The sequence below is a fragment of the Geotrypetes seraphini genome, chromosome 4 (genome assembly GCF_902459505.1).
Source record: "Geotrypetes seraphini chromosome 4, aGeoSer1.1, whole genome shotgun sequence".
NCBI classification, from domain to species: Eukaryota; Metazoa; Chordata; class Amphibia; order Gymnophiona; family Dermophiidae; genus Geotrypetes; species Geotrypetes seraphini.
In genome coordinates, this window is record NC_047087.1 from 295,685,162 (window position 1) to 295,699,364 (window position 14,203).

The 14,203-nt window shown below is 44.8% G+C and overlaps 2 protein-coding genes across 3 annotated transcripts in view; one reads left to right on the plus strand and one right to left on the minus strand.

The window, feature by feature from the left end:
* PCGF6 (polycomb group ring finger 6) overlaps nucleotides 1-5,152 on the minus strand; it is a 94,525-nt gene extending 89,373 nt beyond the window's left edge. Inside the window, exon 1 of one of the 2 annotated variants that reach the window (XM_033941740.1) lies at nucleotides 4,846-5,152. In XM_033941740.1, coding sequence (XP_033797631.1) covers nucleotides 4,846-5,079 — 234 coding nt within the window. In that variant the 5' untranslated portion in view covers nucleotides 5,080-5,152. The remainder of the gene's footprint in view (nucleotides 1-4,845) is intronic. The other variant, XM_033941739.1, reaches the window with a different exon arrangement.
* Nucleotides 5,153-5,608: 456 nt separating this feature from the next.
* TAF5 (TATA-box binding protein associated factor 5) overlaps nucleotides 5,609-14,203 on the plus strand; it is an 82,459-nt gene continuing 73,864 nt past the window's right edge. The window contains exons 1-2 of the mRNA XM_033941738.1: nucleotides 5,609-6,216; nucleotides 10,441-10,678. Of these exons, the coding sequence (XP_033797629.1) occupies nucleotides 5,658-6,216; nucleotides 10,441-10,678 (797 nt within the window). The 5' untranslated portion in view covers nucleotides 5,609-5,657. The remainder of the gene's footprint in view (nucleotides 6,217-10,440; nucleotides 10,679-14,203) is intronic.

Sequence of the window (14,203 nt, forward strand, 5' to 3'; positions counted from 1 at the left end):
AACTGTATCCAAAAGGAAGATATCATGGGGCAAGACCAAAACATATGTCCAAACGAAGCCAGAGGACCAGCACATTTCCGGCAACAGTGATCCGCACTGATCCCAATCACATGTGCCCTCTTGGGCGTACAGAAGGCTCTCAGTATAAATTTGTAATTTCGTTCCCTCTCAATCGAGGACACAGTCGTGGTTTAGGCTATTCTTATAAATTTTTTTTTCACTCAGAGAATAGCTAAGCTCTGGAACGCGTTGCCAGAGAATGTGGTAAGAGCAGATAGCGTAACTGGTTTTAAGAAAGGTTTGGACAAGTTCCTGGAGGAAAATTCATAGTTTGTTATTGAGAAAGACATGGGAGAAGCCACTGCTTTCCCTAGATCGGTAGCATGGAATATTGCTACTCCTTGGGTTTTGGCCAGGTACTGGATTGGCCACCGTGAGAACAGGCTACTGGGCTTGATGGACCACTGGTCTGACCCAGTAAGACTATTCTTAAAATGCTCCCTTCCCAGGAAATAAAAAATATTTTTAGCTACAGTGTGCAAGTGGAAATAGGCCATTTTACCATGGGAAACTAGTACATGATCGCCTGTTCTTTTGCTTAGTATGGTTAGGTTTTTCTTCTCCTTCTCCCCTCCTCTCTGCCTATTCTACCCTTTTCCTTCTTCAAGTCTTTAGGTTTGTGCGACTCACAAATATTAGATTAGTATGTTCTGTAGAAAATCTTTTTAATGTGCAGTAAGTGCACACTAGCACTTACCACAGTTTAGTAAAAGGATGTCTAAGTTTACATTGAAGTTATGCTTTTTTAGACTTCTTCGATTGGTTCTCCACCATCTATTAGATGGAGACAGCTGTATTTGGAACAGAATCATTAATTTACCTCACACTCCCAGAATTCCCTATAGATAAGGGGACAGGAACCCCACAGGTAACTGCAGGAACAGGGACAGAGCTTAAGACTATCCTTAAACAAGCTGTTCCAACTAGATCCGCAGTCTCAAACCCTTTGCAGGGCCACATTTTGGATTTCTAGGTACTTGGAGGGCCTCAGCAAAAAATAGTTAACATCTTATTAAAGAAATGACAATTTTGCATGAGGTAAAACTCTTTATAGTTTTTATTAATCTTTCCTTTTGGCTAAGTCTTAATAATAATACCAAAATTTATAGCTAAAGAGACATATGATCAAGAAACTGTTTTATTTTACTTTTGTGATTATGATAAAACATACCGAGGGTCTCAAAATAGTACCCGGCAGGCCGCATGTAGCTCCCAGGCCACGAGTTTGAGACCACTGAACTGGATGGAACAGCAACTATAAAATGCTAGAATCAGTGTAAAAACCTAACACATCTTAGACAACTGGCAACTGAACTCAATGATAAACTACAGAAGTTGTTTTTGGATTTAAATGAAGCATGTTAAACGACATAATTTTTGTCTTGTCTGCTGACTGGACTCCTACCATTAGCAACATCCTTCCATCACGTGCCCAGCTGCATGAGCATCTTACTGTTACTGCAACAGATTCATTCACTGTTGCTGGCATCAAGAAGAATCTCCAATACTTAATTGACACTTATTTTTCTATTCATCCACTACACAGTGTTAGTTCTCTTCTACACCCACATCTGAAAGACAATCCCAATAATCTTCCTAGATAATGTAAAAACACAGGCAACTGAATCTTTGAGAAGACTGTCACAAAACCAGATTGACATGGAAAGCTCAAGTCCATCAATAACTCAGGATCCTCCACAATCCACATTCCCCAAAAAACAACATTACATCTGTCGAAGAGCCCTCTCTAAAAGAATGAAAATGGATGCGAGCTGTTTTCTGAGCAACTTTTATGGAATAGGGCTTCCTTTGAAGGCTATTTTTAATGAATTGGACAGTTATATAAGTTCAAGTGATGCAGATAATGTTTTATTTTTTTAAAAAACAAGCAAAAATGCTGGCTAAAACTGGCATGTGCAATCCTGTGCATTCCTGCTACCAGCACATTTTCTACTGTAGGAAAAACTGGAGAAGACAGGAGAGCTAGACTGAATCCTGAGATTGTTGGGAGACATATTCATCCACAGATTAAAAAATCTTAAGTGTGATTCATAGGGCATATTTCTTCTCTGCTAGGGCATACAGAGTGTGTTTTGTCCCCCTAGACCCCAACCTCGTATTCGACTTATGCTGCCCTAAGAAATCCTAATCTACCCTCTTAAAATGTCTAGGGCAGGGGTGTCAAGGTCCCTTCTCGAGGGCCACAATCCAGTCAGGATTTCCCCAATGAATATGCATGAGATCTATTTGCATGCACTGCTTTCATTGTATGCTAACAGATATCATGCATATTCATTGGGGAAATCCTGAAAACCCGACTGGATTGCAGCCCTCAAGGATGGACTTTGACACCCCTGCCCTAGACATTGTAAGAGGGTGGATTAGGATTTCTTAGGGCAGCACAAGTCGGATACGAGGTTGGGGTTGGATGGGTAAAGAATGGCGGGAGTTATTTCTGTTGCTTGTTATTATTTTATATTTGTGATTTACAAATAGTTGTACAGAATATTGTTCTTTTTTATACTTTAATATAATTTTAATATAAAACCATAAGTATTCGAGGCTTCTTCAAATGAGGACAGGGACAAATGTTAATCCTGTGTCATTCATAGTGCAAGGATGGGCTAATATATTTTGTATTTTAGCTAAATTAGAAGCTAAGTTGGGGGTTCCCTCACTCAGAGAAGAAATTCTGTTTTCTTAAGACAGCAAACAAACAAAAAAGTATGACCCTGCACCACTTGCTATGTTTAGCAGAATTCTAAGTTTTAAGCATGTTTTTATGAAACCAGAGTGTCTGTTGCAGAGGCTTATCCCATATGTCTATTTTTTGGGGTTGGCTACACATGAAGGAACACACACATTGAGGGAGTAAGACAACAATCCGAGAAAGAACAGCAGTGCAGCAGCAAACGGAGCAAGAGGGTGTTCAAGAGCAATGCCATCACCACCACCAGTCCAGCAGTGGCGGCTGAAGCCTCATCCCCCCGCTGACAGGAATTTGAGCAGCCCCTGTCAGCAGGGGGATGAGGCTTCAGCCGCCACTACTGGACTGGTGGTGGTGGCATTGCAATGGACCAACAGAATGGAGGCAGCAGGTAAGAGATCTGGGTGGATGAGAGAAGGGGTGTGCAGTCGGGAAGAATTATGTGGAGGGGAAAAAAAGAGAGTAGGATGAATAATGAAGTGCCACAGGGATCTGTACTGGGACCGATGCTATTTAACATATTTATAAGTGATCTGGAAATTTGAACAAATGAGATGATTACTTAATTTAGTGTCATCTGCAAATTTAATCAGATTTGTTAAAATGCATGCAGTCTGAAAAATTACAGGAAGACCTTAGGAAACTGGACATCCAAATGGTAGATGAAATTTAATGTAGACAAATGCAAAGTGATGCACATTGGGAAGAATAATCCAAACAGAAGAAAAGGGAAGGGAGATATCCTTCCAACCAAATAATATCTTTATTCTTTAAAAAGCATAGTCCCAACAAGGATCCAAGTTTTGGCGTATCTAGATGCCTTCCTCAGGGGACACTTTAAAAAAGTGACAGATTCTTGCCGGAATGGCGCCTGAAAGCAGCGTCTTCAATGTTTGAAATGAACATGCTTAGAGGCGCATTAAAGCATTGAGTGTGCAAGGGTACACAATGAGGTCATCACTGACTGCCACTGACCTCAGTATTTTCTTCTGTATTGTCCCTATTGCAAGGCTTTCTCTATCTATTAGAACAGGGGTGTCCAATGTCGGTCCTCGAGGGCCGCAGTCCAGTCGGATTTTCAGGATTTCCCCAATGAATATACATGAGGTCTATTTGCATGCACTGCTTTCATTGTATGCTAATAGATCTCATGCATATTCATTGGGGAAATCCTGAAAACCCGACTGGATTGCGGCCCTCGAGGACCGACATTGGACACCCCTGTATTAGAAGAATAATCCAAATCACAGTTACTAGATTGAAGGGGCCACATTAGCGGTTAGCAGCACTTAAAAAAAAAAAAAAAAAGAAGATCTAGATATCACCATAAATAACACGCTGAATCTTTCTGTCCAATGTGCGGCAGCAACAAAAAAGCAAACAGGATGCAAGAAACTATTAGGAAAGGAATAGTAAACAAGACCAAGAATATTATAATGCCTCTATATTGTGCTCCATGGTGAGAAATAGCTACAGGCATTTAGAGAAAAGTATCAAGGGAAGGTGTTTGAGAGGATGAATAGAACTGGGGGATGGATCTTGCAGGGGGTTGGAGAGATTGGGAAACAAAATTGGGGGGGGGGGGGGTCAGAAAATTAAATTTAGAAAGAGGTTCAAGCTACTAATTTCTGTAGCACTACTAGACAGTCTCATACTTGTGCATAGTGCCCAAGTACATTCCTGCTCAATAGTACATACTCAAAACGAACAGGATAAATAAGTTATAGCGTTTCATTTGTTAAGAAAAAAGAGGAGGATTTAAAAGCAGACTCAAAAAGATAGATGTGTAGCCTGGATTTAAATAAGGACAGAGATGGACTCAGAAAGCCTATTCCAGGTGTACAGTAAGATGGAAGGAATAGAGTCTAGAGCTGGTGGAGGAGAAGGGCATCAGGATTAAGGGCTAGATTCACTAAGCAAACTGATCGGTTTGCGACCCGATTTTCTTCTGACCCAATTCACTAACCTCTGTGCCCATCATCCTCCGATCCGATTCCGATCTGTGCATGCACATGAAGGGAAACGGTATGCAAAGTAGGAAGGACTGATTCACTAACAAAATTCAGGCACAGGGTTACCTCGTTCTCCTCGTCCGACGAGCCAGTCGCCTCCTCATTCTCGCTGGACGGATACCCGCTACCCTCGAGCTCAAACTTCGCGGGGCCGGCCACCCCTAGCCCCAACTCCTCTTCCTCGCCGGACGGATACCCGCTACCCTCGAGCTCAAACTTCGCGGGGCCGGCCACCCCTAGCCCCAACTCCTCTTCCTCGCCCAAGGAGCTCGACCGCACCGAGCCAGCGTCAGCCTCCATCCCTACCCGTCAACTGCGCGCGCCAGGCCACAGAAAAGCACCGCGCCTGCGCGTCCGGCCGCATGGACCTGCTGGGAATTGTAGTGTTTTAGAGGCATCGCGTTTGCTTTTGCGACAGTGTATGTCTGTCATTTTGTTGCTGTGGGCATAAAGATGTATTTCTATGCAACTTATATGTACCTGATGATACGCTTATGATTATGTACTTGATTTCTTTTGGTACTTCCTGATTCTTTATCCTTGCAGTTGGACATGCTTATGAGATGTCATAGCTAACACTGTTCTGTATATCTTTTATTGTAATTGTTTATCTTTGAAAAATTAATAAACGTATTGAACACAAAAGATGCTGGGGGGGGGGTTTCTAGCTTCCTTGGATAAAGAGAATAAGGCTGCTCGACTGAGCTAATGGCTCTGCTTTATCGAAACCATTTGATTGAGCGCGGCTCCTGCGCCCGAGCCTGTCGACTGCTGAATTCGCCAAGCTTGTAACTCATGGGCGTCAAAAACTAGAGAGCCGAGGTTCCGGGAACCGCTGCCGTAATTGTTAAAGCACTGTCGTAAAATAGTCTCTGCGCATGCGTCCCCCGCTGTCGCAAAGACGAAAGATGGCGGCGCTGCCCGAGGAGGCGAACGAAGCGGAGAGTGCACCAGACTTGGAGCTGAAGGTGGAAATCAAGGTGGAGAGCGAAAATCTTGAAAACGAAGCAGCAGAAGAAAAAAGCGTCAGTAACGTCAGTAACACTAACACCAATAACCACAGCGGCGGCCATGCTAATAACGGGGGTGGTGGCTGCAGCGCAGGGAACGGCGGCTGCAACTCTCAGCCGCCGCCGCCGCCCCCGGCTGCTACGACTCCCGCCCCCCAGCCGGCCCTGCCCGAGTGCCAGGACCGTCAGACGCTGCTGGCCGTGCTGCAGTTCCTGCGGAAGAATAACCTGAAGGAGTCCGAGGAGATCCTGCGCAGGGAGGCCGGCTTTTCCAAGTGCACCGAAGACTCTCTGAGCCCCGGTGGGGAGTCGGAAGGCCCCGAGGCGATTCTGCTGAGCCGGGTGGCAGCGGGTGGGGGGGCCGGGGCTGCCGCCGCTGCCGTTTCTTCTGCCGCCGCCGCCACTCCAGCTCCTGCTGCGAGCAAAGGTCAGAGAGGAAAAGGCGAAAACCTGTAGAAAGAATTCCTCCCCCTCCAATGCTTTCTTTTACCATACACAGTGTGCCTTCGGGCCTCTCTTTTTCGTGTTGGCAAATAGAACCGTGTTTGGTGGGGGTGAGGGGGCTTAGCATTTATTTCTTTCGATCCCATTGTCTCCAAAGAGCCCAGAATGGGTTGCAGGTTTAACATACAGAGCTAGATTCACAAAGCAAACAGATGGTGTAGTGATCGGTTTGCGACCCGATTTCCCCCCTGACCAATTCACTAACCTCTCCTGGGATCCATTTCCGATCTGAACATTCAAATGAGGGGAACAGCATGCAAAGTAGGCAGGGACCTGATTCACAAAACAAATCTGGGACACCGATTGGGCTGGCTAATCAAGAGAAAAAGTGATTGCTGGGGACCAGTCGCACACACCTCTGCGACTGTCCTGCTCCATTGCCGCCCTGCACTCTGCCCCAATCTTCCAGCCATGCCTGATCTTAGCTGTCAGTCTGGGTTTTTTTTTTCCTTGCAAGCAACAAAATGGAAACCTGTCCAGTCCTGATCTTCCAGCCCTGCTTTCTTCCCCATGTCCTCTCTGTTCCAAGCCCTGGATCTCTGCCGCCTTCCCTGCAGTGCAAGCCTGTGGGTTTAAAGCGGGACTGACGCTGCAGTGCAGCCCTGCTTTACACCCGCGGGCTCGCATTGCTGTAAAGGCGGCAGAGAGCATGGCATGACCATCTGACAGTGTCGGAAAAAGTGAAGAGGCTGCTGCCACCGGGGATAGCGGGGGAGAGCAGGAGAGTCGGAGCCTGAAAAAAGAAACCGGACCCAAAACACATGCGCAGACCATCTGCAGGGAAAGCAGATGGTCTGTGCATGCGTCAGGATTGCACACTAACGATCCGTGCGGGCAGAGGGGGGCGTTCCTCCGATCACCCTCATTTCAATATTTGGCTGTTGTGAATTGGTCGGGCCTGCTAGGATCGGACTCGGAAGTCAGGTTAGTGAATCTAGCCCATAGTATATAGTTAACAGGTTACAATTTACTCTAGATTAGCCACAATTTCAGTACAGGTTTCTGATACAAATTTTTTCTAACTAAACACATATTTAGGGTCTAATGCTAATTTACAGTTTACTGGTTATAATTTATCCTGGTTATTCTACAGTACGAGTTTTATCCCTTTCTTTTCACTTTTCATTGGATAAAGGGTCCTTGTTCTTTACTAGATCCCAGTTTAAATGGGTCATCTTAAGTTGCAGAGTAGCCGCAAAATTATGGCTTCTACAGGTTTCTTAAGTTTGATGTAGGCTGGTTATGACTGAGATGGATCTCGTATTCGTGGTAGGAATAGTGACTGTGGTTCCTAGTCTGAAAACCTGACTTTTTTCAATAGGTACAGTATTCTTTGTATCCTGAGTGAAGAGGGACATGTTGCTTTTGATTTGTAGTGTGAACCCTTTATTAGTCATACACGAGTCGTTGCTTCGGGACAGATATGTACTTAATATGCTATGCATTGCCTTGTCTTTGGTTTTTTTCTGTGAACAAAAAATATTCTGTCATGTTCAATGGACTTTTGGCCCTTTCGTTGTAATGGATTAATAAACATGTACTGTATATTGAATTTTGAAAGAAAAAAAAAATTGAGTGCCTGGAGTAGCCCATGATTAGAGATGGTGGAAGCTAAAAACTTGATGGTATGTAATGCAAAGGAATTTGGTCACTAAGCATAGACAAAATAGCCAAAGTACTTGGAATTATACTTGGCTCCACTCCATCATGTGAACTGCAGATCTCTATATTATGGAAGAAAACCTTCTGCAGCCTGAGGCAACTAAGATTGATCAGACCATACTTCCACAATCACTACTTTGCCATCCTAAGTCCAAACGCTGATCCTATCACAACTGGATTACTGTAACTCACTCTATGCTGACTTGAGCTCTTCTCTAACACACAAATTATAAATGACTCAAAACTCAGCAATCTGATTGATTTTCTGATTTTCAGACAAAAAAAACATGACACAATCTCCGAATACTGTCACAAACTTCACTGGTTACCTATAAAAGCACGTATTACAATCAGACTATCCTGCATCATGTTCCATACCTACCATGCCAATTCCTCTGAGCAAATAATTCAACTCTCCAATTCCTACTTCACTAATGCCAGGATCAACGACAATAAACTATTAATGCTCCTCCAACCAAAGGAGTCAAATACAAACATATCCACAACTCCCTATTCACCTACATAGCCACCCAAAAATGGAATGGTCCCCAACAACCATTAGGACCAAACCGAATTATCATATTTCCCCATATATGGGCCCCGGCCTATATATGGGTTTTGCAAGCCAGTGGGTACAGCTTGCAAACTGGGGCAGCTTATACAGTTTTAAAAAATCATCCCCCAGTACCTCTCTCACTGGACTAACTGGAATTGCTGCTCCTCAAATTGCGGCCAGCAGTGCAGAGCAGGAAAGATCTTTTCGATCTCCAGCCCGGCCCTGCGCTGCGCGCCTTTGCTGTCGGGACTCGTGAGAACTGATGGCAAAGGCATGCAGGAAGCAGCGCAAAGTTGGGCTGGAGATCGAAAAGATCTCTCCTGCCCTGTATCTCTGGCCGCGGGAGGTAAGGGGGGGATGATTTTTTAAAAAACTGTAACAGCTGCTCCAGTTACTGGTAGATAAGCCGTGGCTAATACAATGGGGCGGCTTATCTATCTGTTTTAAAACTTGTATAGGTATTTTTTTTGCACCCTATACACTGGGGCGGCCTATATGCGGGGAAATACGGTATCAAAATAAAAAAAAAAATTGAAAACATAATTCAACAACCTGCAACATATCTCTACTTCCATCCCAAAAAATCTACAAACTTCATGATAATACTTGCTCACAAACTTTTTTCTGAACTATTACAAATTCTAATAATAATGTACGTTATAATAACTTATAAAATGTACTCAAAATTGATAATTATCATGTAATTGCTCATAATGTATGGGCCTCTTCTCATGTAAATCACCTTGAACCTGTTTGGATAAGAGCAATTCAGAAATTCAAATTGGATTAGATGCCTTTTCTAATCTGAGTTCATGTTCTATAAATATTTCTTTCTAGAAGGTTTATAGTGTACATTTAATACATCATTCCTTTAACTACATTGGTTCTCTTTTCCTCTTACCAACGAGACAGTAAGAGATGGATAATGTCCTTGTTGGTTGCAATGATTGAAATCAGACCGGCTCTACTGCATGCTTCCTTGCATTCAACGGAGTCCATTTCAGGGGGATGCCCTCTTCTTCAGGAATCTAAGCACTGCTGCTGAAGACTGAAGTTGTTTATCCAGCATTCTGTAATCAAGAAGGCAAGAGTGAAAATGGCGCTGCCAGAGCGGGAACACTACGAGATTTAAACTGCAGAGATGTGCTTAACGTAAGTAGACATGATGAAGTAAGAAAATTTGCTATGAGAAGTTTAAAGGGAACAACCACAGATGACAAAACACAACCAGACAACCAACCGGATTTAGATGGTACAGCTCCGTTAAATGCAAGGAAGCATGCGGTAGAGCCGGTCTGATTTCAATCATGGCAGCCAGGCAGAGAAGTACTGTGCTTCATCTCCAACAAACTTCCAGCTGACTTTATGACTTTCATTATCTTCATCATAAGGCTCATATTGAACATTGACCGCTGAACTGTGTTTTATAGCAGCAGCCAATATTGACTTATTGGGGGGGGGGTTTCCAATTTTTTTACATTTTCCCCCTCTTCTATGAAACTGCGCTAGCAATTCTAGCGCGGGGAGCTGCGCTGAATGTCCCGTGCTGCTCCCGACGCTCATAGGAACTCAGTGAGCGTCAGGAGCAGCAAGGACCATTCAGCGTGGCTCTCTGCACTAGAAACTGCTAGCGCAGATTCATAGAAGAGGGGGCTAGTGTTTTGCGCACATTTCGCTATAACACGTGAGGGTTGACGTCCAGGGATGTTTCACTATGTGACAACTCTGCCTCCAGTAGACTAAGTACTCTCCCCCCCAGTATTCAAAATTTATTGTATTGATATATCACTTTCATATTGGCTGCCTCTATTTACACTTTATCGTTGAAGAATTTATTTGGTCTTGCACATGGACCACACATTTACACTACCCTTGGACCTTATCTGTTCCTCTCTATTTTGTTGTAATACAGAGCTTTTATTTTTCCAGTGCCTGCTGTCATTGCTGAGGACCAGCCAGATGTGAGTGCCGTGCTATCTGCCTACACTCAGCAGGGGGACCCTGCAAAATATGAGGAGTACTACAGTGGACTGAAGCGCTTTATTGAATGTGTGCTGGATTGCCATCGGGCCGAATTATCTCAACTGTTTTATCCTCTCTTTGTACACATGTATTTGGAGTTGGTCTATAATCACCATGAGAACGAAGCCAAGGCATTTTTTGAAAAGTAATTAACGTGCATCCTTTATTTCTGTTAAATTATTAACAGAAATAATTCTGTTAAATTATTTACTATCGGCCTTTTTTACAAAGCCGCACTAGCAGCCCCAAAGCCCATAGATATTTAAAGGGCTTCGGGGTTGTTGCTGTGCGGCTTTGTAAAAGAGACCATATGTATGTCGTAAAATATTTTTCTATTGGTGTGTGTTTGTGCATTTTTGAAATTTGTACACCTATGTGCTTGATTATCAGTAGAGAATGACACGGTGGTTGTTGGTAACACGCCAAAACGGTGACCAAAAAAAAAAGGTCACCGCGAGTTCGAGGACAAGGCCATTCACCGCCCCGTGGAGCGGTGAATGGTACCACAGGGCGGTGAACAAGTAGTGAACGCGTGGTGAACAAGCGTTCGAGCTGTCAGCCCACTCTCTCCCGCCGGCCGTCCATGCAACTCTCTCCCTCCCTCCCTTTCCCTTACCTTTTCTTCTTGAAACTGGCGATTTCTATAAGGCTGCGAGCTGTATTACAGCTGGAGCCTTGAAGTTGCATCGCGTTGCCTGCTGGAAAAAGTCTCCTCTGAAGCAACTTCCTGTTTCCGGTTGCATCGGAAGAGACTTTTCTAGCAGGCAACCCGACGCAACTTCAAGGCTCCGGCTGTAATACAGCTCGTAGCCTTATAGAAATCGCCAGTTTCAAGAAGAAAAGGTAAGGGAAAAGGAGGGAGGGAGGGAAATGCACGGCTGACCGGCGGGAGGGAGCTGCTGGAACTCGTGAAGGGTGCTGCGGATGGGGGGATGGAGAGGAGAAGATGCTGAAGACGGGGGCGGTGAAAGAGACAGTGGGGACGGTGACGGGGCGGTGAAGGGGACGGCAAAGACAGGGACGGGGGGGGGTGAAAGGACCAGCGGGGATGGGGCGGTGCAGAGGATTTGCACAGAATTTTTCCCCGTGTCATTCTCTAATTGTCAGCCAAGGTGGCCACCTTTTAAGTTTAGCACTTGCTTTATTACTTAACTTAAAACATACATTCAGCATAACTATCCTATTAATAAGTGCTTCTGTTCATAATAAGTATGAACAGTGACGTTGCTTGCAACTGTCCCTCCAGATTAGGGCTGTTTGAGAGGCCTACTGATTATTGCCGCTAAATGGATAAGTATTAGCTCCTCTTTAATAGCCAGCTCTTATAATGTAGATAAAATCTGGCTGTTCAACAAGTGGACTGACTAGCTCTTAGGTGTATAGTCATTGAAAATATATGGCTAGGGAAATGATGCTTCCCTAGCAACAGCAGCAAATGAATCCAGAGACCAATGGGATAGTCCACATCTACCAGCAGGCTGAGATAGAGAAACTGATTAACAGGTGGTCCTATTGGTTGGCACTCCTCCTGTTTATCCAGTATTCTCTATCTCCCAGCAGGAAAAGGTCGCTATTCAACTAGCTCCTGAATTCTGGCTGTGACTGGAACTTTATTTTCTCCTGTTGAGGTTTCTCTTCAGTGAGACTGCCATTCTGTTTCTCCTGTTGAGGTTTCTCTTCAGTGAGCTGGCAATGCTATTTCTCCTGTTGAGATTTTCCCTTCAGTGAGACAGGGGTGTCCGGCTGAACGGTGCCGTCTTTAGGGGTTACACCTGGGCCCCCCCCCCAGGTCCCTGCCTCACCCTCCCTCCAGTGATAGAGGGTCTGACTGGGTCTCAATATTTTTCTTCTTTCCCTTCTCTGTAAAAAAAAAAAAAAAAGAGACCACAGTTCCTCCATTCTGCCTGGTTACTGCTGATCAACCAGATTTAACTGGATTCAACCGGCCCTAACAACAAGCTTGTGAGTATGTCTGTTGAACTTCAGGTTCTGTTTGGGAGTCTTAGTAATGTGGGTTCGGTCAACGTACGTTTAAGGCATGGATATTTTATCGAGGCTAAGTTTTATGACTAGAAATCCGTGGAGGGAGCCGGGACTTCCCGCCCTTTGCATGCACGCGCTTGGTTTCCTTGTTGGTTACAGCGCGGCAGTAGCGGTGCAATTTCATGCTCGCACTTGTTCTCATTGTTGGGTTTCAGTGCAGCAATAGTAGTCCTGTTTATTCTGAGGCTCTCTTTCATCGGTGTTTGTCATTGCCATGTGCAGATGATTGTGCAGGTGCCGGTTTATAGCAGCATGAGATGGGACATGTTTTTTCCGGCGCTGTGGGCCGTTCTTCTGGTTATTCCCTGAGTCTGATTTTATTTATATGCAAGCCGCAGCAGGGTAAATTTTGCGGGGCTTGAATCCGACTATGTTTCTAGGAGCGTTGATGCAGCGGCCACGTGTCAGTGAGAATCAGGCATGCGCTTGGGTCTCTGGCGATGGCGGGAGAGCTGCAGCGTTACGGTAGTTTATTTCCAGATGACTTTGGTCAGGGTATGCCGGGGCTTCTCTCCTTTCCGGTTCAGACAAGTTGTATGTGTTTCACCAGCTTTGGGACAAGCTTGGGCAGCATTATATGTCTATGTCTGTGTTCCTGCTGTACTCCCTTGAAGGAAGCTGCTTGTTTAATCGGACTCTGGGGTTAGCACTCAAGGGGTTTACCAGAGAGACTCTTACCTGTGCTAGGTCACCCAGTCTCGGTTTGTCTCCGGACTGGGGCGACATACGGCAACTCACGGCACGGTGAGATCAGCAGTAAGATAGTGCCCTGTATTTCACACAGGTATTTCATTGTCTCTCTTGGGGTCCCTGCAGATTGAGCCTTTGTCTGTTGGTAACTGTCCTTATTTTGGGCCTCTGTGCTGAGCTGCATGTGTCTAGTAGTGGCACAGGATATATATGCCTAAAGGTAGTACAAACAGTTTCCAAGTTCAGGCTGTCTCTATGAGCATAATGACACTGCGCATCTTCCTGCGGCCAGGACTCTCTTTCTCTATTTCTGAGGGGGCCTGGACTTCAGATTTCCATGCTTATCACGCTGGTTTCTCCTGTCACCATTTTCTCATGGCACATGCTAGACAGACCCGCCGACCAGACAGGATGGGCTGTACGGCTCCTTTTAACCAGGAGCCGGTTACCTATTCTATCAAACCCGCAGAGGATCACGCGCTATGTGGCTGTTAGCCTCATCCCTGAAGCTCTCATTAGTGATGTGAGCTTTGTCTGATAGCTGTAAGGATGCTGTTGTTTTCCACAGGGCAGTAGATGCAACATCTTGATTGAGTCTAGTACATATTCACTTTAAAGGACATACGTATTTCGCTCCTGTTGCATGGGGTTAGTACTGTTTTCGTGGTTCCAGTATATTCCTCTTTACATTGTGAAACTTGATTTTTCCTAAGAGAATCTTCTTGCAGATCCTACAGTCTTATTCTGCCATTCCCTGACCTTCTGCACTTCATTCTGAGGGGATCTTGACTTCTTCCAATGATTCTTCAGGCTTTCTCATGAGGGAGAAGACGCTATAATGTCAGGTCAGGGGGCTGTGAAGATTTTTCAGGATGCTTGCATCTTTGCATCCTCCTCAGGTTTCCAGTTCGTTCTTGGAGTCTCTATGTTTTGTGTT